Source organism: Aspergillus brunneoviolaceus (genome assembly GCF_003184695.1).
Source record: "Aspergillus brunneoviolaceus CBS 621.78 unplaced genomic scaffold BO95scaffold_1, whole genome shotgun sequence".
NCBI lineage: Eukaryota > Fungi > Ascomycota > Eurotiomycetes > Eurotiales > Aspergillaceae > Aspergillus > Aspergillus brunneoviolaceus.
This window is the reverse complement of record NW_020290731.1, coordinates 640129-660234: the sequence shown is the minus strand read 5'-3', so window position 1 is coordinate 660234 and position 20106 is coordinate 640129. Positions and strand designations below refer to the sequence as shown.

Sequence of the window (20106 nt, the reverse complement as noted above, 5' to 3'; positions counted from 1 at the left end):
CCGCCCTACCGACCGCCTTTTGACTTTCCCCTGATTGTCCGATTATCCTTATCTCCTCCCCCGACCCGCCCGCCCACTCACCCCCACAGAAGCATGTCATACAATACAATATACTCTGGTTGATCGACCTCTAGTCCCAACCATTCTATTTCATCTCCATGTTAAAGCCACGGAATCATAGCCACTTGCTTGTATCTAGGCGCAGACTGGACAGGAGATCAGTGTCATGTCACATAAAGCTTCGTCGCCACGTTGACCTTTGCGCTAAGCAGAGGTCTCCATATCCTGAGGCCACTCCGTCCCAAACACTTCGGTTTGCCCTGACTGCTACGCTGAAACGGCCTGAGCATAATTCATCTGATCCAATCTTGGAATCGCATCTATCGCAAATCCTACAGAATAAGTGGCCGACATTCTCCCTTCCTTCGCCACTTTTGGCTACTCTTTGGCCAGACCCTGAAAGACACGCGCCCAAGGCCTCGCGCCTCGATACCAGTCAAATAAGAAGTCTTCCTGATCTGCAAGACTTCGTTGAAAGTAATGTGATAAACAAGGAAGGATGCAGACTTCTACAGTCCCGACAATGCGTTCCTCTATCGAAAGCGTTAGCACTCTGCGAACGGCACAATCAGTTCCGAGAGGTTCTCTCCGCTATTCATGGGATTATTACGCGGGTAGAGAGGATCAATGGGCATTGCTCGAAGCGTCTGTACGTACTGGGCATGTACTATGCAGCACTCGCATTCTCAGTTCCGGGTCTCAAGCGCTACTTGGAAGGCTATCTAGCCTGTGGTTTGCAACGCTTAGGTCCGAACGAGAGCAGACTCCTAGTTCACGCTCTCCTTGATGCCTCAAGGTATCTTGCATTCTGCGAGGAAACTCGGGACATGGGTGCGATGATTGACCTAGTAACTGGAGATGCCCAACCGAGCAACAATCGCTTGCATGATATTTTATATTGGGCAGAGCCTGGCCATCGGAACTCATGGTCTGGCTCTTATTTCACCTTGCTCGTCAAATTCAACAGCAAGGCACTACAGAAAGCTCTATGGGCTAGACTCATAGATGATCTGTCGCCTGAATCACACAAGAATCAATTTCAAGCTGCCTATACGTGCGTGAAGGCCTTGATTGACGCCGGCGATACGCAACGAGCTATTACATTCTTGAACCAGATATCGGAGCGCGCCAATAATACTTTACCATTCTTCTCAACTGCCAAGTCACTGTGCTACGCTTTCCCCGCTGATAAACTGCAAGCTTCCTTAATCGGCGAGGTAGAACATACTGAGATTCTGAATCAACTTCTCACAGACATGGAGAATCGGCTGGGCATCCGCTGGCAATCCAACTTGCTACTTCATTCAAGTGCTTCTGAACCCCTCACGGTTGCTAGCGAGCAACCATTGTTGACCATCGATGGGGATAGCACTGGCTATGAAAGCGTTGAGCGGCTTCTCACACAAATTCATTCCTTTGGATGCTCAAAATCAAAAGCTGACCTTGGTCAGATTGCCGATTCTCTCAATGAGCATGACGGGAGGCTGTTGTCTAGTCTGGCCATCGCTGATGCTGATACAAATATGGAGTACGCTTGGTGTCCCCAGAATGCCCCACTTGAATTTCCAGAATCTCTTTCGTCTATTAGAACAGACTTTCCCAAGCCTTGGACACCCTCTACGCTAGGTTTACTTCGCGTTAGCCTTGATCCTAGCGGTCAATGTCTTGCCGGCAAGCGATCCCTGCATTTGATGCAGCTTGGATACTTGGTCGCAAGGCCAAAGATGCCTCAAGGGCGAAACTCGCAAGATGCCACTAACTGGAAACAGACGGGACATATTATTGCTTGGGATCGCTTTCATGGGCAGCTGGTTGCGGTCTTCGTTGGACCTGTCCATGGCGCAAGCCAACATTGCATAGAAGCAGGACCTTCGAATCTGCGATTCGGTCTAAATTCCATCCTGAGTGTTAATCTTTTCAATGACCGACCGACACACTGCTCTAGCAATCGTGTCACTCCAATCGGTAGTGGTGCGACGAGATATTATGTTGATGTGGATCCAAGCCCGGACTTGTTACCATGAGGGAGGCTGTTATTATCATATCTAGGCTTCATTTGTACGCAGAGGTCTTGTGACTCGAGGCATGCAGCCACGACCCTTTCCTGCCTGTAAAATACAGTACCTGTGTGCGACAACCGGATGTAGAATATGGTAAATACGCTTTAGGCTTGGTATACTCTTATCCAACCGAGATGGTACAATGTAGCCAATTATCTAGTCGAGGAACGGAGTAGTATCTACGATAGAGATTCGTAGATATGTGACTTGAAGATATCGCCCCAAGCACCCAAAGTAGAATATCTTTAGTGATTGCAATGCTTTCTCCGTGGACGAACATAGACAGTACGAACCATATATAGCAGAGACACAGCCTGTTGTGCTCTGGCATTTACCAAGTAAATAGCAGTATTGTGTTAACACTGGGCTGATTTGCCTTTGCCTAGAAGCCAATGCAAAATTCGAGAGTACTAGGATCCTTTGACTTGGTGAGTGCCACAGAGGTACAGACACAACGAAGCTTGTCGGTCTGGACGCCAGGTCATCCCTGCTCCCTTACGCCCAATGCACTAGTTCTCTCTTCATCTGAGCGAATAATCTGATTGCATCAAGATTCGTAGAGCTGCCTTATGCCTGGGGATCAGCATCCAAGAGGGATCGGAGGTGATAGCGCCATGCACTCGGAATAGTTGCTAATTTGCTTTTTCCTTCTATGTTTCCTTCTCTCTCTTTTTCTCTCTTTTTTTCGCCTATTTGTCCAGATGGCACCTGGCCCCAATTCAGGTTTTTTTTTTGTTTCGGTATCCGTGCAGTGCATCTCCGAGGAGTCTTTCTGATCGAATGATGTTCTGGTTCGGACTGTAAAGTGTGCCTTGGTGTCAAATTTCATGTTTAACATCACAGCCATCATGCTGAAGACATCTGTGTCCAGAGAGGCTCAGCCAGAGAGCCCCACGTAAGGTGAATGGGAGTTCGAGGTAACTGTTGTCTGGTCGACGAAGTCTGGTTCCGGTGTACTCCAACCGTCATGATGGGAATACCCCAACCGGAGTCTGAGCCTTCTCTGCTTCCCTTTCCCACTTCACACCGGGCACATAGCCTATGTGGTCGAAAGTACTGCCAGACGCTTAAGTTAGGTATGGCGACGCCTGAAACCGGCTCTATGGCGGAGGTGCAATGGACGGGGCCAAATTGCTTGTGTTGTGATGGGGTGCCGGTCACTTGATTCACCCCCTTCCTTCTTTCCTCCCCCTACCTCCTCCACTCCACCTCTCCAGATCTTCCCCTTCGATGCTCCTCCTCAGTGGTAATTCTTTGGGACTTATCGGCGATTCATTTCAAGTCCACTCGATACATTCCCACTCCACCTTAGCGTCGTGTGAACCAGTCTAAGGAGATAATGCTCAGATCTCCCCGGTTTGAGCGCGCCACTATATTTTGCTGGATTAAGCCCGACATTTCCCGGAATGACTACTCTGTCGCTTTGATTCTCCTGGGGTGCGGTCGCCTTCGGGGACCTCGTATTGCGAACTGGGAAATGTTCCAGCTGCCTGCTCGAGGCTGGTGGCTCGGGGCTGCCTACACGCAGCGCTAAGTGAAATCCAGCTGCCTCGGTCGAGTCAGCGACTGCCTGGTAGCCTCGCTACCTCAATGCAAACGCAGGGCTGCGGCCGCAAGACATGGGGAAAGGGATTCGAGGATGAAGCGGTACCAGAACCTTGAAAAACAGGGCTTGCAGCATTGAAGGTTCGTCGTGTGCACAAGCAGGGCCGTCATTGTAGTTATTGTCCTGCTAACGGCTGCAGTATGGTAGCCTCCAGAGCCAGAGGTCCAGACCAACAGCTACCCGAACGCAAACCTAAGAGTGGGCACTAAGTACACATAAATTCCAGGAACTTTAAGGGACTGCGTGGATCACAGGGAGAACCACCACTTCCTGGCTGGTGCTAAAATCCGCCAGCATACAGCCAAATCCACAGAACCCAGGGGAGCCATTCAACCGTCAAGACACATCATTTGTTCTTGTCGGTAAGGCAACCACTCACATGCAGTAGCCTTGTTCGCCAAGTCGCGAAAGGCGAACAATCGCTACGATGCTAATGCACTAATAGCACCACCTCCTTTGTCGGTTAAAGAAACTTTCGCTTTAGACCTTGGATGTGGGTCAGAGCACTAACTACGCTATACCAGTCAGCAAATATGAAACAGTCTGGGGCGGTGGCCATTCAAGGGATCATATACCGCATCACAAGGATGAAAAGCTTACCTCGCCAGACTAGAAGCCACACACGCATCACTCAAGCGAATGTACTCTGTACTATGGATTTATTATCCTAAGCACTATCGAAGAGAGACGGCACGGGCCTTGCAATCTTTTGTCGCCTGACAAAACCGCTTTCCTCACCTTTCTTATTTGGCAACGCCTTTTTGACATTGCAATCGAGCCCTGTCGAGGATAGTCTATTCCGGCTACGCTTAGTCTAACTATGGATTCCCAGCACTATGGCCTACCGTCTCCGTAGTGGCCCGTGCAATAATCCAATAGCCACAGCACGCCACCATCAGCAGCGGCTGGAACCATGAGCGACGACTATCCCGTTCCCCACAACTGTCACTGGTGTTTGTTCTTTACAGTCTTCTTCAGCTGTCAAATGCTCCTGCTTCGATGTAAGATGATGAGCCACAGCAAAAGAGTTGGCAGCGAGTTTGTAATCCAAACTCACCTCGAAGCCAGAAGAGGCCCGAACCTCGAAGGTGATGCATTTGCAAAGGTATTCGAGACTGCATGACAGGATGGCAAGATTTGAGATTTTGCGGTCAAAATTGATCACCTACTCCGGAGTACTGGTTATCCTGCTGCGAGCGATTGTATTTACCTGCAGGTTTTTGTCTCGGGACAGAGTTCCGTATGGGACCGGCAGCTCGGATACAGTGATGGAACTCCTCGACTCCACCAAAACAGCTTTCTAGTGGGTTCTTTACAAATCCTACAACGTCATTTTCCTCTCCCTTCGAGTTCAAGATGCTGCAGGCTACTTCTGTATTGGGGAATACCAATACCAGACCATCACTGCGGTAGTCGCATATATTTCTTGCTCACATGAATCCCTGGTAGCCTCTCCATCTGCAGGGGAACGAGTCGCTGTCAAAAGCGATCATGGAAGTCCGCGGGTATCTGGCGTATCACTGATTATTCTGAACTGACAATTATACACATGGACCAATCAGCGGTTCTAATGACAATATGTGCTGATTCTGCATCATGCGGTACGATCTGCAACCACCGACCCCTCGCTACGTCGCGTTCTCATCTTTACACAATTCCCCTTGGTGCTGCGTCTTTTCAAACAGTGGCGCAGCAAAACCAAACAGCAGTCTCCCTGGTTTCACAAGGGGGTGATATTCAAAGAGGTCAGGGATTCTGAGATGATTGACCCCTCATCTGATTCAGCATCAGGCGGCTTGTTGGACTAGTTTACTTCACGGTGGTGGTTAATCTGCCTCATCAAGCTGCCTTTCTATCTACGAATTCTGGGACACTCGGAAGCGCTATTCATGTCTGCATCCATACTAGACCGGTGCTCATTGTTCTTTTCTTTACAGCGAACACCTTGCGGGAGACCATATAAGCAGCTGCTTCTGGTGTTCGTTTGTTGATGACCAAGACCTCTTTCAGGCTCCTGCCGGCCTCGCTCGGTTAGTACCAGACACTGATAATGTGTTGTCACACTACCAACGGAGACTGTCTCAGTACCATCCTCTTCGGGGCTGTATTCGAACGACTGGAGACCAGACGTTCGATAGAAATCCCAGGATCCGGGAATAGACCATGCTGGATCCTGTCAGGGACGCAGTGTTGCTGCAAGTCTTGATTTTCGCGCAATGCCACACACATACACAGTGGGCACGCACAGGCTCTCTCACAAAAGTATTACCCCGTCTGCCAATTTCCCCGGATCTGTTTCTTTTCTTTTCTTTTCCTTTTCCTTTCACGGCCACATATGGAATGGGTTCAAATTTGCAGATTACTGCTTAATTTAGGGTTAGTCAACCTTTCCTATCGTCGCTGAATCAGTTGCGTCATCCGACAAGCCAAAACGCCTTATAAGCAGCGGATTGACTGCAAATCTCAGTACCTCCATCGTCACTACCTGCAGCCGCACAAGTGGTGCTATGAGCTGGTTGGATGGAGGTCGGTGGAACTCTTTTCTTTTCTGATTTTCCCTACATATTTCCCCTCCCACTCTATACCCCTTCCCAAACAATCGCTTTGTGGAAAAATTTCTGGCATTCGTCAGGACGAACTAATAGATGACTGTTACTCTACCAGTTCTCCTCGTAGGAACGTCCACCAACGGCGGACCATGTTCTTTGGGCCCTTGAATTTTCCCTAAAAGCCGCCCCTCAAAAGCCGTGTTTCTACATCCCTACCATAATTCTGCGAAGCTACTTTCCGTCTGGAACCTATTATTATGCCGCCGCGCGCTATCATTTCATTCGAGTCAAGTGTCATCCCATTCTTGTTTGTCTCCCTTTTTTGGGCATCACCGAGTGCGCCCTAATCTTATTGAGCTTTTGGTTCGACCCATCAATTCGTGATCCTATATATGGATGTTCACTCTACAGAAAAAGACCTGTGGGATCAGTTCTTAGCACTTGCCGATAGGAAGAGGAAACAAGACCCACCGACAAGAAGAAAAGTCACAGAAAAGCAATTCCCAAGGAGATAACCAGGAACAAGAATTACCGGAAGGAGAGCTTCCGAGCGCCAATTGTCTAGATGTCGAGGACGCCGCTGCATCAATGGAGACATGCCACATCCAGCGGGCAATATTCTGATGGGCGGGCCCAAGCCGCTGGCGACGACCATCAGGCGCTAAAAGGAGCTCCGAGTCATTCTCATCCCACGGACGAGCTACCGCGCTTTTTATTTCCTGGCTCAGCCAGTCAGGCTTATGATCCCACTGTCGCATCTACCGCTTTCAACTCTAGATTGCCCTATCAGGAGAGGCTCTGGGATAGTGTCGCCCATCCGAAGCATGATGTCCCTTCGGTTCATCCATATAATACTGGTAGTCCAGCTCACTTTGGGGCTCAACGGTCCAATGTCTTGAGAAACGTGGAGTATGCCTCATTTTCCTAGCTCTTAGTTTCCATTCCATTCTTTTGTCGGCTTTGGCTCGTTCAAGCTCAGATGCGTGATCATGGTTCTGTCATCTTTTGACTGGGTCATGCACGCATGCTTCCGTTTTACATTTTCATAATGAGCATGCGCGTGCAGGTTACCATCACTGTACTTTGCTCCCACATCCTCCCTCCATAGCTGCGACAAAAAGTGCCATGTGCTTTCTTCCGGTCAAGTCACTAATTCCTGCTGGCAGAAACAGCGAACTCCGCACGGCTGTCCCAAGTCCTGGTCACTGTTATGATTGTACGGGGGGGTCTTCCGCCAGCATGGCCGCGGAGAAGCGTCAGATACAACAGCCCCAAAGGCAGAGTACGACGAGTATGCCTTCTGGATTTGAAAGACTGCTTCACCATTCGCCTACGCCGTCCCCTCCCCCGCGGCGACCGTCCTCAACCTCACGATATCACCTTCACATCAGACAGCAGCCTTTGGCTGCGCGAGCTTGTGGCGCAGGTGATAGAGACCGACGGCCTATCGACCCACCTCCCATCATCCAAATGCTTCTGACAGACTTCGATCCGAAATCCTCTGACGACAACGACATCCTCCAAGATCCGCGATTTACTGTGGGCTGTTTTCTCATCCCCGAACCCGGATTCTCTCAACCAGACGTGAACGCCGACGGTACGGGTAGAGCGGATGAATTGAGCCACGGACAGTCTACTCCTCTGCTATCCGGAAAAGCTTTCGTGTCACCTTTCTATGTCGATGAAGATCCGGACCCCAGCACAGCGCCAGCCCATCCATCCTCGTCGGGCTACTACGCACCCGAAACGGGCGCATACCTGCCACCGACCACTTACCACGGCACCCCACACACCCCGGGACAGCCTGCTACGTTCTACATCTTCTCCGACCTTTCTGTCCGTACAGCTGGACTGTACCGCCTCCAATTTCGTCTGATGAACTGGGGTCATGTGGAAGACACTGGCAAGTCGATGCCGATCCTTGCCGAGGCCTGGACGAATCCTTTCCGCGTGTTCCCGGCCAAGGACTTTCCTGGAATGAGGGATTCGTCCCTTTTGACAGAAGGATTGAAGGAGCTTGGGTTTGTAGAATTGAAGACGCGGGGGAAAGGGAAAGGGAAGGGTCGAAGGAGGTGATAGGTCGAACGCTCCAAAGTGCTTCTGTCCGCAGCTTGGGGGAAATTATGACAAGGGTTTTTTGACCGCGTTGTGCTGGAAAAGGAGGAAAGTAGAGAACTTTTCGATTTTCCCCACCCCCCAGATAATGTTCCGTGTTTTATATCTCTCTTTCAATTTTCCTTTTTTTTTTCTTCTTCTACGATATGATGAATGATTCTGGTGGGAGGAGTGACATTACGCAGAGAGCGATCATAGGTATGCAGTCGCGCTACGACGAGCACAGGGGTGGCGTTACGATGGATAGTCAAGTTCTCTCTTCAAACTTGGGCTTTGTCATACTTTCCGATCCTGGTAACCATGAATATTCCACCTAAGCGCGTCAGTCGCAATCGCACCATCTACTGCGCCTCCCTCCCCACTGCTCCGGGATCTCTCTTGTATTGGAACAACGTTCTTAGTCTATACTTGGGTATCACAGTCATTATTAAGAGTGCACACAGAAGAAATCGAGCTTTCAACAAAGCCGCCCACACCCCACTTCACCGAGTCCGATACAGCGTCACAAAACCACTCCGCAGAAGAGGGCAACCCAACTCTCATTTTGTTGAATTCCTTGTCTGTTTTCTGGCCTAGAGGACGAAGTACTCTTCCGGAATCTTGAACTTGAACTGCAGATCCCCCCATTTCTCCAGAAGGCTTTGCACGTCCACCTTGACCTGCGCCCACTCGGGACCCTGCAATTGGGGGGCGCGAAGCATAGTGTGAATCATCTGCTCGCCCTCGGCCAGGCGGCCCTCCTCGCGGGCCATGACGGCGGCGACGACGACGGACTCGGGGCTCCCATACGCGGCCGCCAGCTCGAACAGCTCCCGGGCCATGGCGCGGTAGTGCGTCAGCGACGGCCGGCGGGCTTCGGCCCAGATCTCGTCGCGGAGCCGCTGCCACCACGGGCGGTGCCTCTCCTGCAGCAAGCCCTGGCCCTCCTGCGCGGGGTCGACCGGGCGGAAGTCGGCAGCGGCGGCGGATTGCCCGCGCCGCGGGTACCGCCCCTGCGCGATGAGGTAGTAGTAGCACGCCAGCCGGCGGGTGGCCCGGCGGTGGCCCGCCATGACCGCCATGTGCATGTACTTCTCGTACTGGTCCCACCGGCCTTGCTCGCGCAGGTGGCCCGCGTACCGCACCAGGTACTCCGGCTGTTGGAACTCCTCGGCGGCCCGGCGGTAGATCTCCTCGGGGGTGTGTTTGGTCCGGTACTTGTGGTCCAGCATGAGGCCCTGGACCCACATGTAGGTGTCCCAGAAGGAGTCGATGGGCGGGAAGTACAGCCCCGTCTCGAAGCCCGGTTCGAGCTTCTTGGCTGGGTAGATCAGCTCGAGGATCTCGTCCAGGAGGGCCATCGCCTCGCGGTACTGTTGTCGGTGGCAGAGGACCCGCGCGTGGAGGTGCATGGCGCGCGGGTCGGGAAAAGGGCCCGTCGCCAGGGCTTCGACGGCTTGCAGGATCGGCACGTCGCGCGGCGGCGGCGGTGGCGCGGACTGGCTCTTGTTGTGTGCGCGCATCTCCTTTAGGTAGTTGGCTGCTTGGATGTAGATCGCGGGCCGGACTTTGGCTAGGGCGCTGGCCGAGGAGACCCAGTGCTGGAAGGGTTGGTGGAGCGGGAGGATGAGCTTGCCGATTTTGAACACTTCCAAGGGCGTCACTAATGGTTCCCCAATTTGAGGAAACATGGTTAGTGTTCGACCTTCTTAGGAGCAACGGGTGACCCCCCCCCCCCCTCCGGGATTCGTCACGCCTGAAAGCGAGGGTTAGAGAGAAAAATGTCACGTACAGTTGCGCGGGTTATTTTCAATTGCGGCCAGGGTGGGAGGGCCGCCATGAGCACACTCTAGCAAGTGTAGGCCGGTGGCTTCGAAGATTGGCCACGTGATATCTGTTTTGAGGTCTCTGTTAAGGACGGCATCCGCCCAGTTGTCCATGCCTCCTGTTGCGAGCCACTTTTTGTGAACGGTGAGGTCGCCGGTGATGTGAGACTCCGGGCCGATTCCTGCAGGGCGGGGAGGAGAAGACACGCGGGCATCCCTCATGTTGGCGGCGCGTCGGAGCGCAGGGGACTTCCGAGGAGTTCGATACAAGGCATTGTAGGATGAAGTGGTGTGGAAGCAGGAACTGAGCGGAGGTCGAGGTGCGAGATGATTATGCTGGAGGTGGAAGTGATCTTGGGCAAGGCGGGGGTGCAGGTTGGAGCTATAGTGCAGGCTCGGGAAGGGGCTTATGCCCGAATGCAGACGTAATTGGCATTGTCGTCTGATGCTGCGTGAGGACCCAGGGAGAGACATGGCGAATCGATAGGAGGGGCGTACAAGAAGTGAACTTCAGGAAGGGTGGGTTGATGCAAAGGCGGAGAAGGGGAGGAAGAAATCTGGATGGAGTTCGGGCTTTCCGCATTCCCGTCCACTTTTCGACATCCACGCCAGAAAAGAAAACAATAACAATGGCGCCAGAATACAATGGACTGATCAGCACCTCGCGCAGATGTCTCCCAAGATGACCGACGTCTGTCGCGCATTTCCACCGTCGTACTCTTTCATCTAAAACAGACTTGACAGCTACTCGTCTCATTAGAAATACCACGTACGAGCCCATGATGATTTGTTGTCAAAACTCGGATGACAGAGAGACCACAACAAGTTTCTTTCCTCTTGTTTCCACATTGTCCATTCGATACAGATGATAATGTACATTCGCCGCCTTTTTCCCGCTTTCCGTTTATATCAGAAAGAAAATAGAATCTCAAGAGATATAGGGACCGGAGAAAAAAGATAATAAAGAAAAGGGTGATATAACAGAACACAATACAATAAAAAGAAAAGGGTGGTGCGAGATAAAAACTCCAGCTCGATGATGCAGCCCAATCACAACGTTCCAGGCCATCCAGGTTCTTTCGTCTTCTGTCCTATCATCCCAGAAAATGATAGCCAGCCACAGAGCGAACCCAGATGGACCGGGTAGCATTACAAAGGAAAGTCCCCCCACGGACCCGTCAGACGATAGTCCGCTCTTAGTCCATGGTGACCTTGGCACCGACGGCCTTGAGGGTCTCAATGATCTTCTCGGCCTCCTCCTTGGGGACGGACTCCTTCAGGGTCTTGGGCGCCGACTCGACGAACTTCTTGCTGTCGACCAGGGACAGACCGAGCATGTTCTTGATCTCCTTGATGACCTTGGCCTTGGAGGCGGCGTCGATGGACTCAAGCTTCAGGTTGAACAGAGTCTTCTCCTGCTGGACAGGAGCCTCCTCCTCCTCGGCGGCGGCGGGAGCGGCGGGGGCAGCAGCCATGGCGAAGCCACCGACGGGAAGGTCGGGGATGTTGAGGCGGGACTACAAGGTGACAAGGTCCTCGTCAGCAACGATCTCAGTGAGTTTCAAGCGATCACATCACATGAGCGATTGGGGCCGAGACAATTCGATTGATAGGAACCCGGTATCAACAAGTCCTGGGTGGAAGCTGTTGCGACAGGGCCAGAGGAGAAGCAAGAAACGCACCTTCAAGCTAGCGACCAAGTCGGCAGTCTCCAACAGGTTCAATTGGCTGATCTGATCGACAATCTGGGTGATCTTGGGGTTGGCAGGAGCAGCAGACTCCGTGGATTGCCATCTCCGGCTGCTGGACAGGTATGAAGCGGAGGAAACGCGCAGGGAAGCGGTAGGGCGGACAACCTGTCTGCAGCAGCGAGCTGCGAACTGGGTAGACATGGACATGCTGGGCGTAAAAGGAGGCGATCTGGACGGGGGCGACAGAAGGTGGCTAGGCCAAGGGGATTCAAGCTGCTCGAAGTGATCGAATGCTCGAAAAGTGCCTTTGCGGGAAAAGAAAGTCGAGTCTCGGTCCGGAAAATCCAGTCGCATCACGTGATACCGGCACCCGCTAGTCGGCGTTCTGTCAACAGAGAATCGAGTACTCACTATGTATATCAGGAACGGTCAGGTATATTATAGAAAAGATCAGCAGCAGTAGACGAAGTATTCCAGGATGTACGGACGAGAATAATCATCTACCACTACTGTTACTAGAGCCTGCGAAATATACAGATGCCCATGGATAGGTCAATGGGCAATTCATGATTATCGTGTCTCTATCACATTCCATGCTTTTGAGCCTCCAATGGATATCATATTCTCCTAAATATTACATTTAATCCTCATCCCAGTTGGGGTTGGGGCCCGGTGGCTTGGGACCACCGGCCTGTCGAGCAACAATGATCTGGTCAACGCTGAGCACCGTGCGGGCAGCCTCGCTCGCGAGACGGATGGCCCAGCTCTTGGATGCTAGCAGGTCCAGGATGCCCTCCTCCACGGCGTCAAGGGTTCCAGCTGAAGAGCTAATCTCCAAATCCACACCCGTGGTCCAGTAAGGCTCCTCCTTCTCGGAGCTGCCCTCGTCTGCAGACGATTCCTCCGACTCATCATTTTTGGCAGACCGGTGGTGTGCGGTGTAGAGACGAGACAGAACCTCAGTAGCGTCCAGACCAGCCGACTCGGCCAGGGTGCGAGGAACCACCTCGAACGCTTCGGCGTACTTGCGAATAGCGTGCTGGGGCAAGCCAGGAGTCTTATCCGCGAAGGCGGAGATTCTCTCCACAAGTTGAGTCTCGGTGGCACCGGCACCAGGAACCAGGCGGGGATCCTTGGTGATAGCTTTGACTGCATTGACACCATCGTCGATCGCACGCTCAACGTCATCGAGATGGTTTTGGGTAGCGCCACGCAGGACAATGGTGGATGTACGAGTGACAGCGTTGGCATCTTCTTGACGGAAGACGGTCACCCGGTCACCGCCGATCTCGGTAGTCTCGACAACATCGATGCTACCCATCTCGTCGGGCATCGGGGCGCCCAGGCGAGCGAGAGGGGTGGCGCCGACCACACGGCACAGTCTGCGCAGCTCGAACTTCGAGAGGATCTTGATCACAAGGATGTTGAAGCGGTTAAGGAAGTGCATGGCCAGGTCACCAACGGTGGAACCGCAGACGACCACACGCAGACCAGAATCGTAAAGTTCCTTGATAGCCGCCTCCAAACGCTCCTCCTCACCCTTTGTGAAGTCCAGCATTTCCTGCGCGTTTTTCAACAGCACGGTACCCTTGGTTTCGGTCTGAGAGATGTCGATGGGGCAGCTGAAGACTCCAACCTTGGCCTTGGTAGCCTTCTTGATCACACCATCAGGCTCTCTGCCAAGAACCATACCCTTGACCACACGAGACTGCTCCAAGCCACCTCCCATGATCTTGACCACACGAACGTTGTCGACATTGAAGTTGGCGGGGTTCTTGGGGAGGACAGCAAGGACAGCCTCTGCAACCAGAGAGGCCAGAAGATCTTCGGTTCCGGACTGCTTGCTGGCGACGACTGTGCGGAGAGCCTTGGTAAGCTCGGTCTGAGAGCGGAGTTCTTGAAGGCGATCGACCTCGAGATCTATTGTCAAGTAAGCGTCAGTGATTGTTGAGTCACTCGTTGTCTGCCTGGTTCGTTGTTTCATGGCAGCCCCTGAGGCCGCCGAGCGCTCCTGGCCGGAAGAATCAACCCACCTTCTAGCGTCTTGAGCGCAAAGTTTTGTGCCTTCTCGTAGCCCTGAACAATATCACTCGTCTTCAAGCCCATGCGCAGCAACTCCTCGGCCTTCTTCAACAACTCTCCGGCGAGAACAATGACCAAGTTGGTACCATCTCCCATCTCCTGATCCTGCTGTTGACTGGCCATCACCAGCAGCTTAGCAGCGGGGTGCACAACCTCCAGTTCACGGAGAATGGTAGCCGCATCCGAAGTAAGGATCATTTTCTGCAAATGGTTGATGACAATCTTGTTGCGACCGTAAGGGCCCAACGACGTCAAGACAGTCTGAGCAATAGCCTGGCAGGCTTCGATGTTGCGAATGACGGCACCATCTTCGGCATCGTGGCTATAGAGAATGAAGTGTCAGCCGCTGTTCTATGATCATAACCTCAATCCATATCATATAAGTTTACTGGCCTGCTGAACCTGGCGGTATTGATGGCTTGGGGGGCGGGGACATTCCACGAGTGGGCTTTCGCTTACCTCTGGTACCCAGGCTTGAAAAGACCCGCCTGGGAGGGTCCGGGAAGAGACAGTGACATGATGAAGGGATACTTCCTCTGGAGTTTGGGGAAATATCCAAATAGAGAGAGTAAGGGGACACTTCCTCAACACTGGCCTGTAGCTGTTCTGGGAATTTTCGACGGAGCTTGGAGACGGTCTGGCGGCGACTGTTTGTTTGGTTTGCACGCGGAGGGGCTCGGCATGCTTATCCATTTACAACTTTCCCCTTCTACGACGGAGCATTGATCTTCCAATTCTTGCACCACTTTCTATATTACTTGCCATGGGCAACTACTGCAACTACTGCATGCTCTCCTGTCAACGAGGAGCCAGAGAATATTGCTGGAATATGCGCTGTGTATGTGAGGAGAGATCAATACATGCATAGCCAACCTGCCACCAACCCACAGCCAACACCTTCCCTCGTCCCCTTCAGAAAACAACTATCTCACAAAACTATTTCCTCACATGTCTCAGCTGGTCTCAAGTCGAATCCTCTTCGTCCTCCTTCCCAACTGAGTCTGACTGCTTCCCTCGCAAATTTCCTTAAACTCTCCTCATACCCTGCGACCAGATCCACATCCACACCTCTTGACCCATTCACTTCAACAATCCTCCGCACTATATCCTCCGCGTCGCGCAGTGCAGTGTTTACGCCCATGCCGCCAGTTGGAGGCATGGCATGGATCGCATCTCCGAGAAGCGTCACCGTCGCATGTGCGTTCCAGGCCGGGACATCCGGCCTCACAGAACAGATCCTCAACGTGGATGTTTGGTTCCGATCCTGTTCCTCGAACAAGACCCTCACAGACGCATCCCATTCCGCCGTAAGCTCCAATGACAACCTCGCCGACCCGTCCCCGTCCAACCTCAACGCCTCCTCATCTCCCAACGGGATATCATTTTTATGCGCCAGTAAGACCCAGTACACATAATCCCTCGGCAATTGGATCCCGCGCACTGGCGTATCCGCCTGCGGGAACCGAATGGCTTCCAGCAGCAGCGTCTTCGGCGCCTCCGTCTCCCTCTCGGTGACCAGGGACATTCCCCCCATGGCCTCTCGCGCAAAGCGCTGTTCAAACTCTGGCGTGATGTAGGTTTTGCCGTACACGATCCGCATGCCCGTGTCCAAGAACGGGTAGGACGGCGACAGGAGCTGCTTGCGCACTTGCGATCGTAGTCCGTCCGCGCCGACGAGCAAGGCGCCTTCCTCCGAGGTCCCGTCGTCGAAGAACGCGATCACTCCAGTGCTCTCGCTACTCTCCTCCCCATTCTTCCCTTGGCGGACATCGTAGTGCGTAAACCGCTTCCCAAAGTGTATTTCGTCATCCAGATCGGTCATGAGCACCTCGCGCAGTACCCCGCGGTCAACGGTGTACGGCTTCAGAGAGCCGTGGGCTTGGATGGGAAGGCCTCTTCCAGCACCACCACCACCGCCGCCGCCGCCGCCTACTTGCTGGATCAAAGCCCTCCCGGACAAAGCATCAAGCCTGGCACCGCCGGATAGCAGCCCGTTCTCCGCGCAGGTTGCCTCGAACAGGCCGAACAATTCCGGGGTCAGCGTGGCCCGGAGGGCAAGGATGCCCTCGGTCCCGATGCGCAGCCGGTAGCCCTGGGCGCGGAAATCTTGCTTGGCGTCTCGCTCGTAGATCTGGACGGGGATGTTGTTCTTCTTGAGGCCTTGCGCGAGGGCGAGGCCCCCGAGGCCCGCGCCGACGATGAGGATGGGTTTCGACATGGTTTGGTTTTGTTCGTCGTTATTGATGGACTAGAGGTCATTTAAGGTAGATATTGTGACCGAGATGCTTGGATTGGTCCCGGAATAATCTGCTGATGCTGGGCTTTCATGGTATATATATTAAATGCTCGGGCGTTGGAGAATAAGTACTATGTAGATACTATGGACATGTTCGGGCCCGAGATACCGCTCAACTCGGGCCTCCCGAAGCTTCGGGCCCGAAGGGAATCTTGCTCGAGTTTGTGTGGCTTTTTGCCGAGTGGCAGTCAGCAATCCGCTGGCGATGTGCTGGGGCTGTCTATTCGAAGGCAGTAATAATAAATAACAGGACTATTGGAGAGACCTTGTGCCAGAAAAGAGTAGAACATTCGGAGATGATTGATATAGTTGGCGTACGGGTTCACTACCTAGTGCGGGCTAGAACGAATTATATGGGGTTGTGTTCATACAGGATTGGGGATTTACATAGATTATTTTATGTACAAGTAGCAAGGGATAATCGGAATCATGTGCTTCAAAACTCCCTGTGATTAGCAAAGGCTCTCCTAAAGTCGGGCACTGAAAGGATTGTCAGCCAAAGTATACAGAACCAGGCAAGGATGGAAAGCGACATACTGAATTCATTCACCATCTTGCAGCCACCATCCAGATAGATAGCCTGTGCTGTGTTGAGTCTAGAGGGGGTTAGTTGCAGTGAGCTGCAATAGTTGAGTCGAGGAGCTTATGTACTTTTCACTGAGAGCATGGATACGACTTTCGTTCTGTGGCCAATGAATTAGGATATGCCTCAATAGAAAATGTGTCTCGGCCGCTGATCAGGAGACCTACCGAAGGGTGCGTCGACAAGAATTGATGAATCTCATGTTCTTCTTTGTTGTTCACCAGGCGCTGCCAGCTGAGACAAAGTCAGCAATCATGTGTTGCCACAAAAGAAGCAAACGGCCTAGAATGCATCTGGCCAGCAAGTGACTTACAAGGCAATAGCAGACTCCGGGTTGTAACAGGCTCGAGCCATCATGACTAGCAAGTAAGGTTAGTCAGCCATTAGATTGAGAGGAGGCGAGAGGGCTCAGGTTCCGTACTCAACCCCATGTCGTCCGCTTCGGCCTACAATAGACGGTGGTCAGTCTCGTCTTCGGTTTCATTCATCTCCGGTCTAGACGGGAAGGTTACCTCCTGTACCCGAGAATTGGGCAAGTTAATCAGATAATGCGACAAATAAGCCGGAATCATGGCTGAGATATCGAAGAGAAACGAGGCAACCGTGACAATAGACTTCAGAAGATAATTCCGAGTCATACCCTCCGCGCTATGGTGAGCAACCACATGCGCGATCTCGTGCCCGAGGACCGCAGCCAGACCATCCTCATCTTTGCAGAAAGGCAAGATGCCGGTGAAGACGAAGACTTTCCCACTATCGCAAACCGGTTAGAGAGATCGTATTTCTTCACTGGATGAGGCTATATGCTAGAAATCCTACCCGGGAAGAACAAAGGCATTTCTGACATTGTCCGCTTTGATGACGTGTGCTCTCCACTGGGCGCCCTCTACGCGTGCCTGAGGGATGAGTCGCTCGAGTACACGGTGTACTACCTTAGCATCGGGGTGAGAGTCTGGCAGTATGCGATCTCTATGCTCCGCGAGGATCTCTCGATATGCTTGTTCTCCGAGCTCTAGCTCATGTTGCACGGATATGAAGTTGAGCCGCCGGCGGCCGGTCATCTGAGAAACAGCTGTCAGTGCCTGGTGTTCGAGGCTGAACAGGTAGAACCGGACTCACCTCCACTACCTCAGTATTATAGTAGTAGAACGCCGATGCGCCAAGGCCTATTATAACGAAATGTTCGGTTCGCGCCCGCGACAACAGGTGATAAATCAACGGCGGCGCCCGTGGGCCCCGGCCGGAGTTGTTGAATCGGTTGTAGTTCCCATTGCTGCATCTACGGCCGCAGCTTGAGAACGTACGGCTCTGTGGCTGATGTAAAGGTCGAGAGACAGATCGGAAGCGTGATGCATGGCTTGCGAATGTCCTGGTCGAGGCAATACGGCTTTGCACTGCGATATAAGAAGTCTGCTTTGTCTGGGGAACTACGCAAGACAGCATCCGCCCTATTGTTTGATGCAACATGCTGTTCAGACTTATGTATCACGTAGCTTAGTCACACGCTGACGGTGAGAGAAGATCGACCTGGATGAATTGTGAGATGATTCAATCTTAAGGTGGAATGCGGAGGTTGAACTGAGCCTGAGCGGATCGGATCTCGACAGTTGGCGGAGAAGCCCGGCCCTGTCCAATGAGATTGCGGCTGTGTTGTACAGTTCCTACTGTATTGAAAGTGTCCGGCAGCCTCAACAAGCCACAATTTTAAGATTCTACACTAGGCTACAGCTTGAAGTGGTCTATACTAACTTTGTATGAAATCTTTTTGGATTAAGGGTATACAAGGTAGGGCGCAGGTTGAAATGAATGCCGAAAAGCATGTCACCGCTGAACCAATATATAAATGTTTAGTTTTGCACGATCTCGCAAAAGACGTGGGGAGCTGCGCAAGGGATCCAGCACTCAACGAAGTGTTCATCGGGGAAGCATTAATAGATCATAATCTGGCCAAGCTTTGAGGTAAACTTATCTCATACTGGGTCTGTAGTAAATGAGTTACAAACTTGAGTGCCCCATACACTACATCCTGCGTAGTGCCGCAAGCTGGATACCATTCCACTTTTTGACATCCTTTCTATACTGGGATTCAGGCACTCACATCAAGTACAGAACGAGCGATTCCTTTTTCACAAGGCAGAACGAAATAATCGAGCATATCGTACATCTGCCACATGCATCTTAGCAGCATCAAGGCCGAGCCGAAAGAAGATTATAGCCAGTCCAATCCTCTGTTCTGGATGACGATGAAACCAGGCACTTTCATCTAGGATTCCCAAATTAACATCGATGACCAAGAAAGAATCATCAGGCTATTCTCAGCGACATTGAATAAGCCCCCAGGAGTCAGATAGGCCCCTAAGTCCCACACACTGGAATCGCTAATTATGCCAATCATAAGGATCCAATGGCAAGGTTCGTGTACGCGCCGACCTGCGAGTGCGAACATATGCAAAGCACGACCCTCGTGGCCCTGTACTTGTGAATGATCAATCCCCAAGAGTGTGTTCGGCGGCTACACCTGAGCGCCAATACACTGGGGAAAGTATGGTGAAGGACAAGGCTGATGCAGTAACCGGAAAATAGAATGGATTATGCAACTAAGATCCTAAACTGATAGAGTAGCGTCGGATCGAGCAAGTAATTGCCAGGCTTTGACCCTAAAATAGATCCTTCATGAGACGGAAGTAGTGCCAATATCCTCTATCTTCGACCAAAGCATGGCCAAATTTACCTTGTAGGCGCCCGGAAAGAGGGTTCTATAGAACACGGGCGGTTAGAAGCACTTCAAGTAATTAACACTTATTCTAGCCACAGCTCGTAACGCTTGAGGTTGGACATGTTTCTATTTTGATCAATGTGCCTGGGTTCCTGAGATTTGATCCAGAAATCCGCACGAGTGCATTGAGTGATGGAGATTTTGGTAGATGCTGGTAAGTAGATGCTATGCAAAAGAACCTGTCCTACCCCGCCTGATGGACAGAGATATAAGGTGTATAGACGAGTGACGTATCACGGCACAATTTTCCTCGCTCAGAGATACAAGGAATATCTGCCGACCAATGCCCTCGAAATATGCCGGGGATAAGCTTGGGCAAAATCATTCGTCGGCTACATTTTCGCGTATTTGTCACCCCTTCAAGTGACTTGATTCGGAGTTGCTATGCACAGAAAAGAAATGATACGGAATCTCAGGTTGATTTCGGCCGAGTTCAAAATCTCTGGCATAATTTCCAGGACTACTGCTGATTTTGTCAGGAGA

General features: G+C 52.1%; 8 protein-coding genes across 8 annotated transcripts; 2 read left to right on the top strand and 6 right to left on the bottom strand.

Moving 5' to 3' along the window:
- The first annotated feature begins 86 nt into the window (after positions 1–86).
- Positions 87–2230, top strand: BO95DRAFT_437720 (uncharacterized protein). Its single transcript, XM_025585343.1, has one exon. It carries the CDS (start codon positions 159–161, stop codon positions 2082–2084), a length of 1926 nt encoding a protein of 641 aa, XP_025448072.1. The 5' UTR covers positions 87–158; the 3' UTR covers positions 2085–2230.
- On the bottom strand, positions 2163–2575 carry BO95DRAFT_5778 (uncharacterized protein). Its single transcript, XM_025592068.1, has one exon. It carries the CDS (start codon positions 2449–2451, stop codon positions 2242–2244), a length of 210 nt encoding a protein of 69 aa, XP_025448071.1. The 5' UTR covers positions 2452–2575; the 3' UTR covers positions 2163–2241.
- Positions 2576–6480: 3905 nt separating this feature from the next.
- On the top strand, positions 6481–8444 carry BO95DRAFT_5817 (velvet factor family protein). The gene is made up of 2 exons (XM_025592073.1): positions 6481–7184; positions 7442–8444. Exons 1-2 carry the CDS (start codon positions 6841–6843, stop codon positions 8349–8351), a joined length of 1254 nt encoding a protein of 417 aa, XP_025448070.1. The 5' UTR covers positions 6481–6840; the 3' UTR covers positions 8352–8444.
- A 342-nt stretch (positions 8445–8786) lies between these two features.
- BO95DRAFT_477996 (uncharacterized protein) lies at positions 8787–10713 on the bottom strand. The gene is made up of 2 exons (XM_025590013.1): positions 10162–10713; positions 8787–10032 (listed from the first exon to the last, which is right to left on the bottom strand). Exons 1-2 carry the CDS (start codon positions 10667–10669, stop codon positions 8963–8965), a joined length of 1578 nt encoding a protein of 525 aa, XP_025448069.1. The 5' UTR covers positions 10670–10713; the 3' UTR covers positions 8787–8962.
- A 290-nt stretch (positions 10714–11003) lies between these two features.
- Positions 11004–12178, bottom strand: BO95DRAFT_437716 (mitochondrial 54S ribosomal protein bL12m). The gene is made up of 2 exons (XM_025585342.1): positions 11878–12178; positions 11004–11712 (listed from the first exon to the last, which is right to left on the bottom strand). The coding sequence occupies exons 1-2, from the start codon at positions 12091–12093 to the stop codon at positions 11392–11394; spliced, it is 537 nt and encodes a 178-aa protein (XP_025448068.1). The 5' UTR covers positions 12094–12178; the 3' UTR covers positions 11004–11391.
- A 241-nt stretch (positions 12179–12419) lies between these two features.
- Positions 12420–14579, bottom strand: BO95DRAFT_437715 (chaperonin-containing T-complex subunit CCT8). The gene is made up of 3 exons (XM_025585341.1): positions 14428–14579; positions 13920–14290; positions 12420–13806 (listed from the first exon to the last, which is right to left on the bottom strand). The coding sequence occupies exons 1-3, from the start codon at positions 14484–14486 to the stop codon at positions 12527–12529; spliced, it is 1710 nt and encodes a 569-aa protein (XP_025448067.1). The 5' UTR covers positions 14487–14579; the 3' UTR covers positions 12420–12526.
- A 131-nt stretch (positions 14580–14710) lies between these two features.
- BO95DRAFT_437714 (FAD-dependent oxidoreductase) lies at positions 14711–16359 on the bottom strand. The gene has a single exon (XM_025585340.1). The coding sequence runs from the start codon at positions 16184–16186 to the stop codon at positions 14897–14899; it is 1290 nt and encodes a 429-aa protein (XP_025448066.1). The 5' UTR covers positions 16187–16359; the 3' UTR covers positions 14711–14896.
- Positions 16360–16627: 268 nt separating this feature from the next.
- On the bottom strand, positions 16628–18405 carry BO95DRAFT_402656 (M48 family metallopeptidase). Its single transcript, XM_025583896.1, has 9 exons — positions 17967–18405; positions 17667–17908; positions 17360–17600; positions 17269–17293; positions 17161–17206; positions 17015–17081; positions 16916–16947; positions 16802–16860; positions 16628–16744 (listed from the first exon to the last, which is right to left on the bottom strand). Exons 1-9 carry the CDS (start codon positions 18312–18314, stop codon positions 16701–16703), a joined length of 1104 nt encoding a protein of 367 aa, XP_025448065.1. The 5' UTR covers positions 18315–18405; the 3' UTR covers positions 16628–16700.
- Between the last annotated feature and the right edge of the window lie 1701 nt (positions 18406–20106).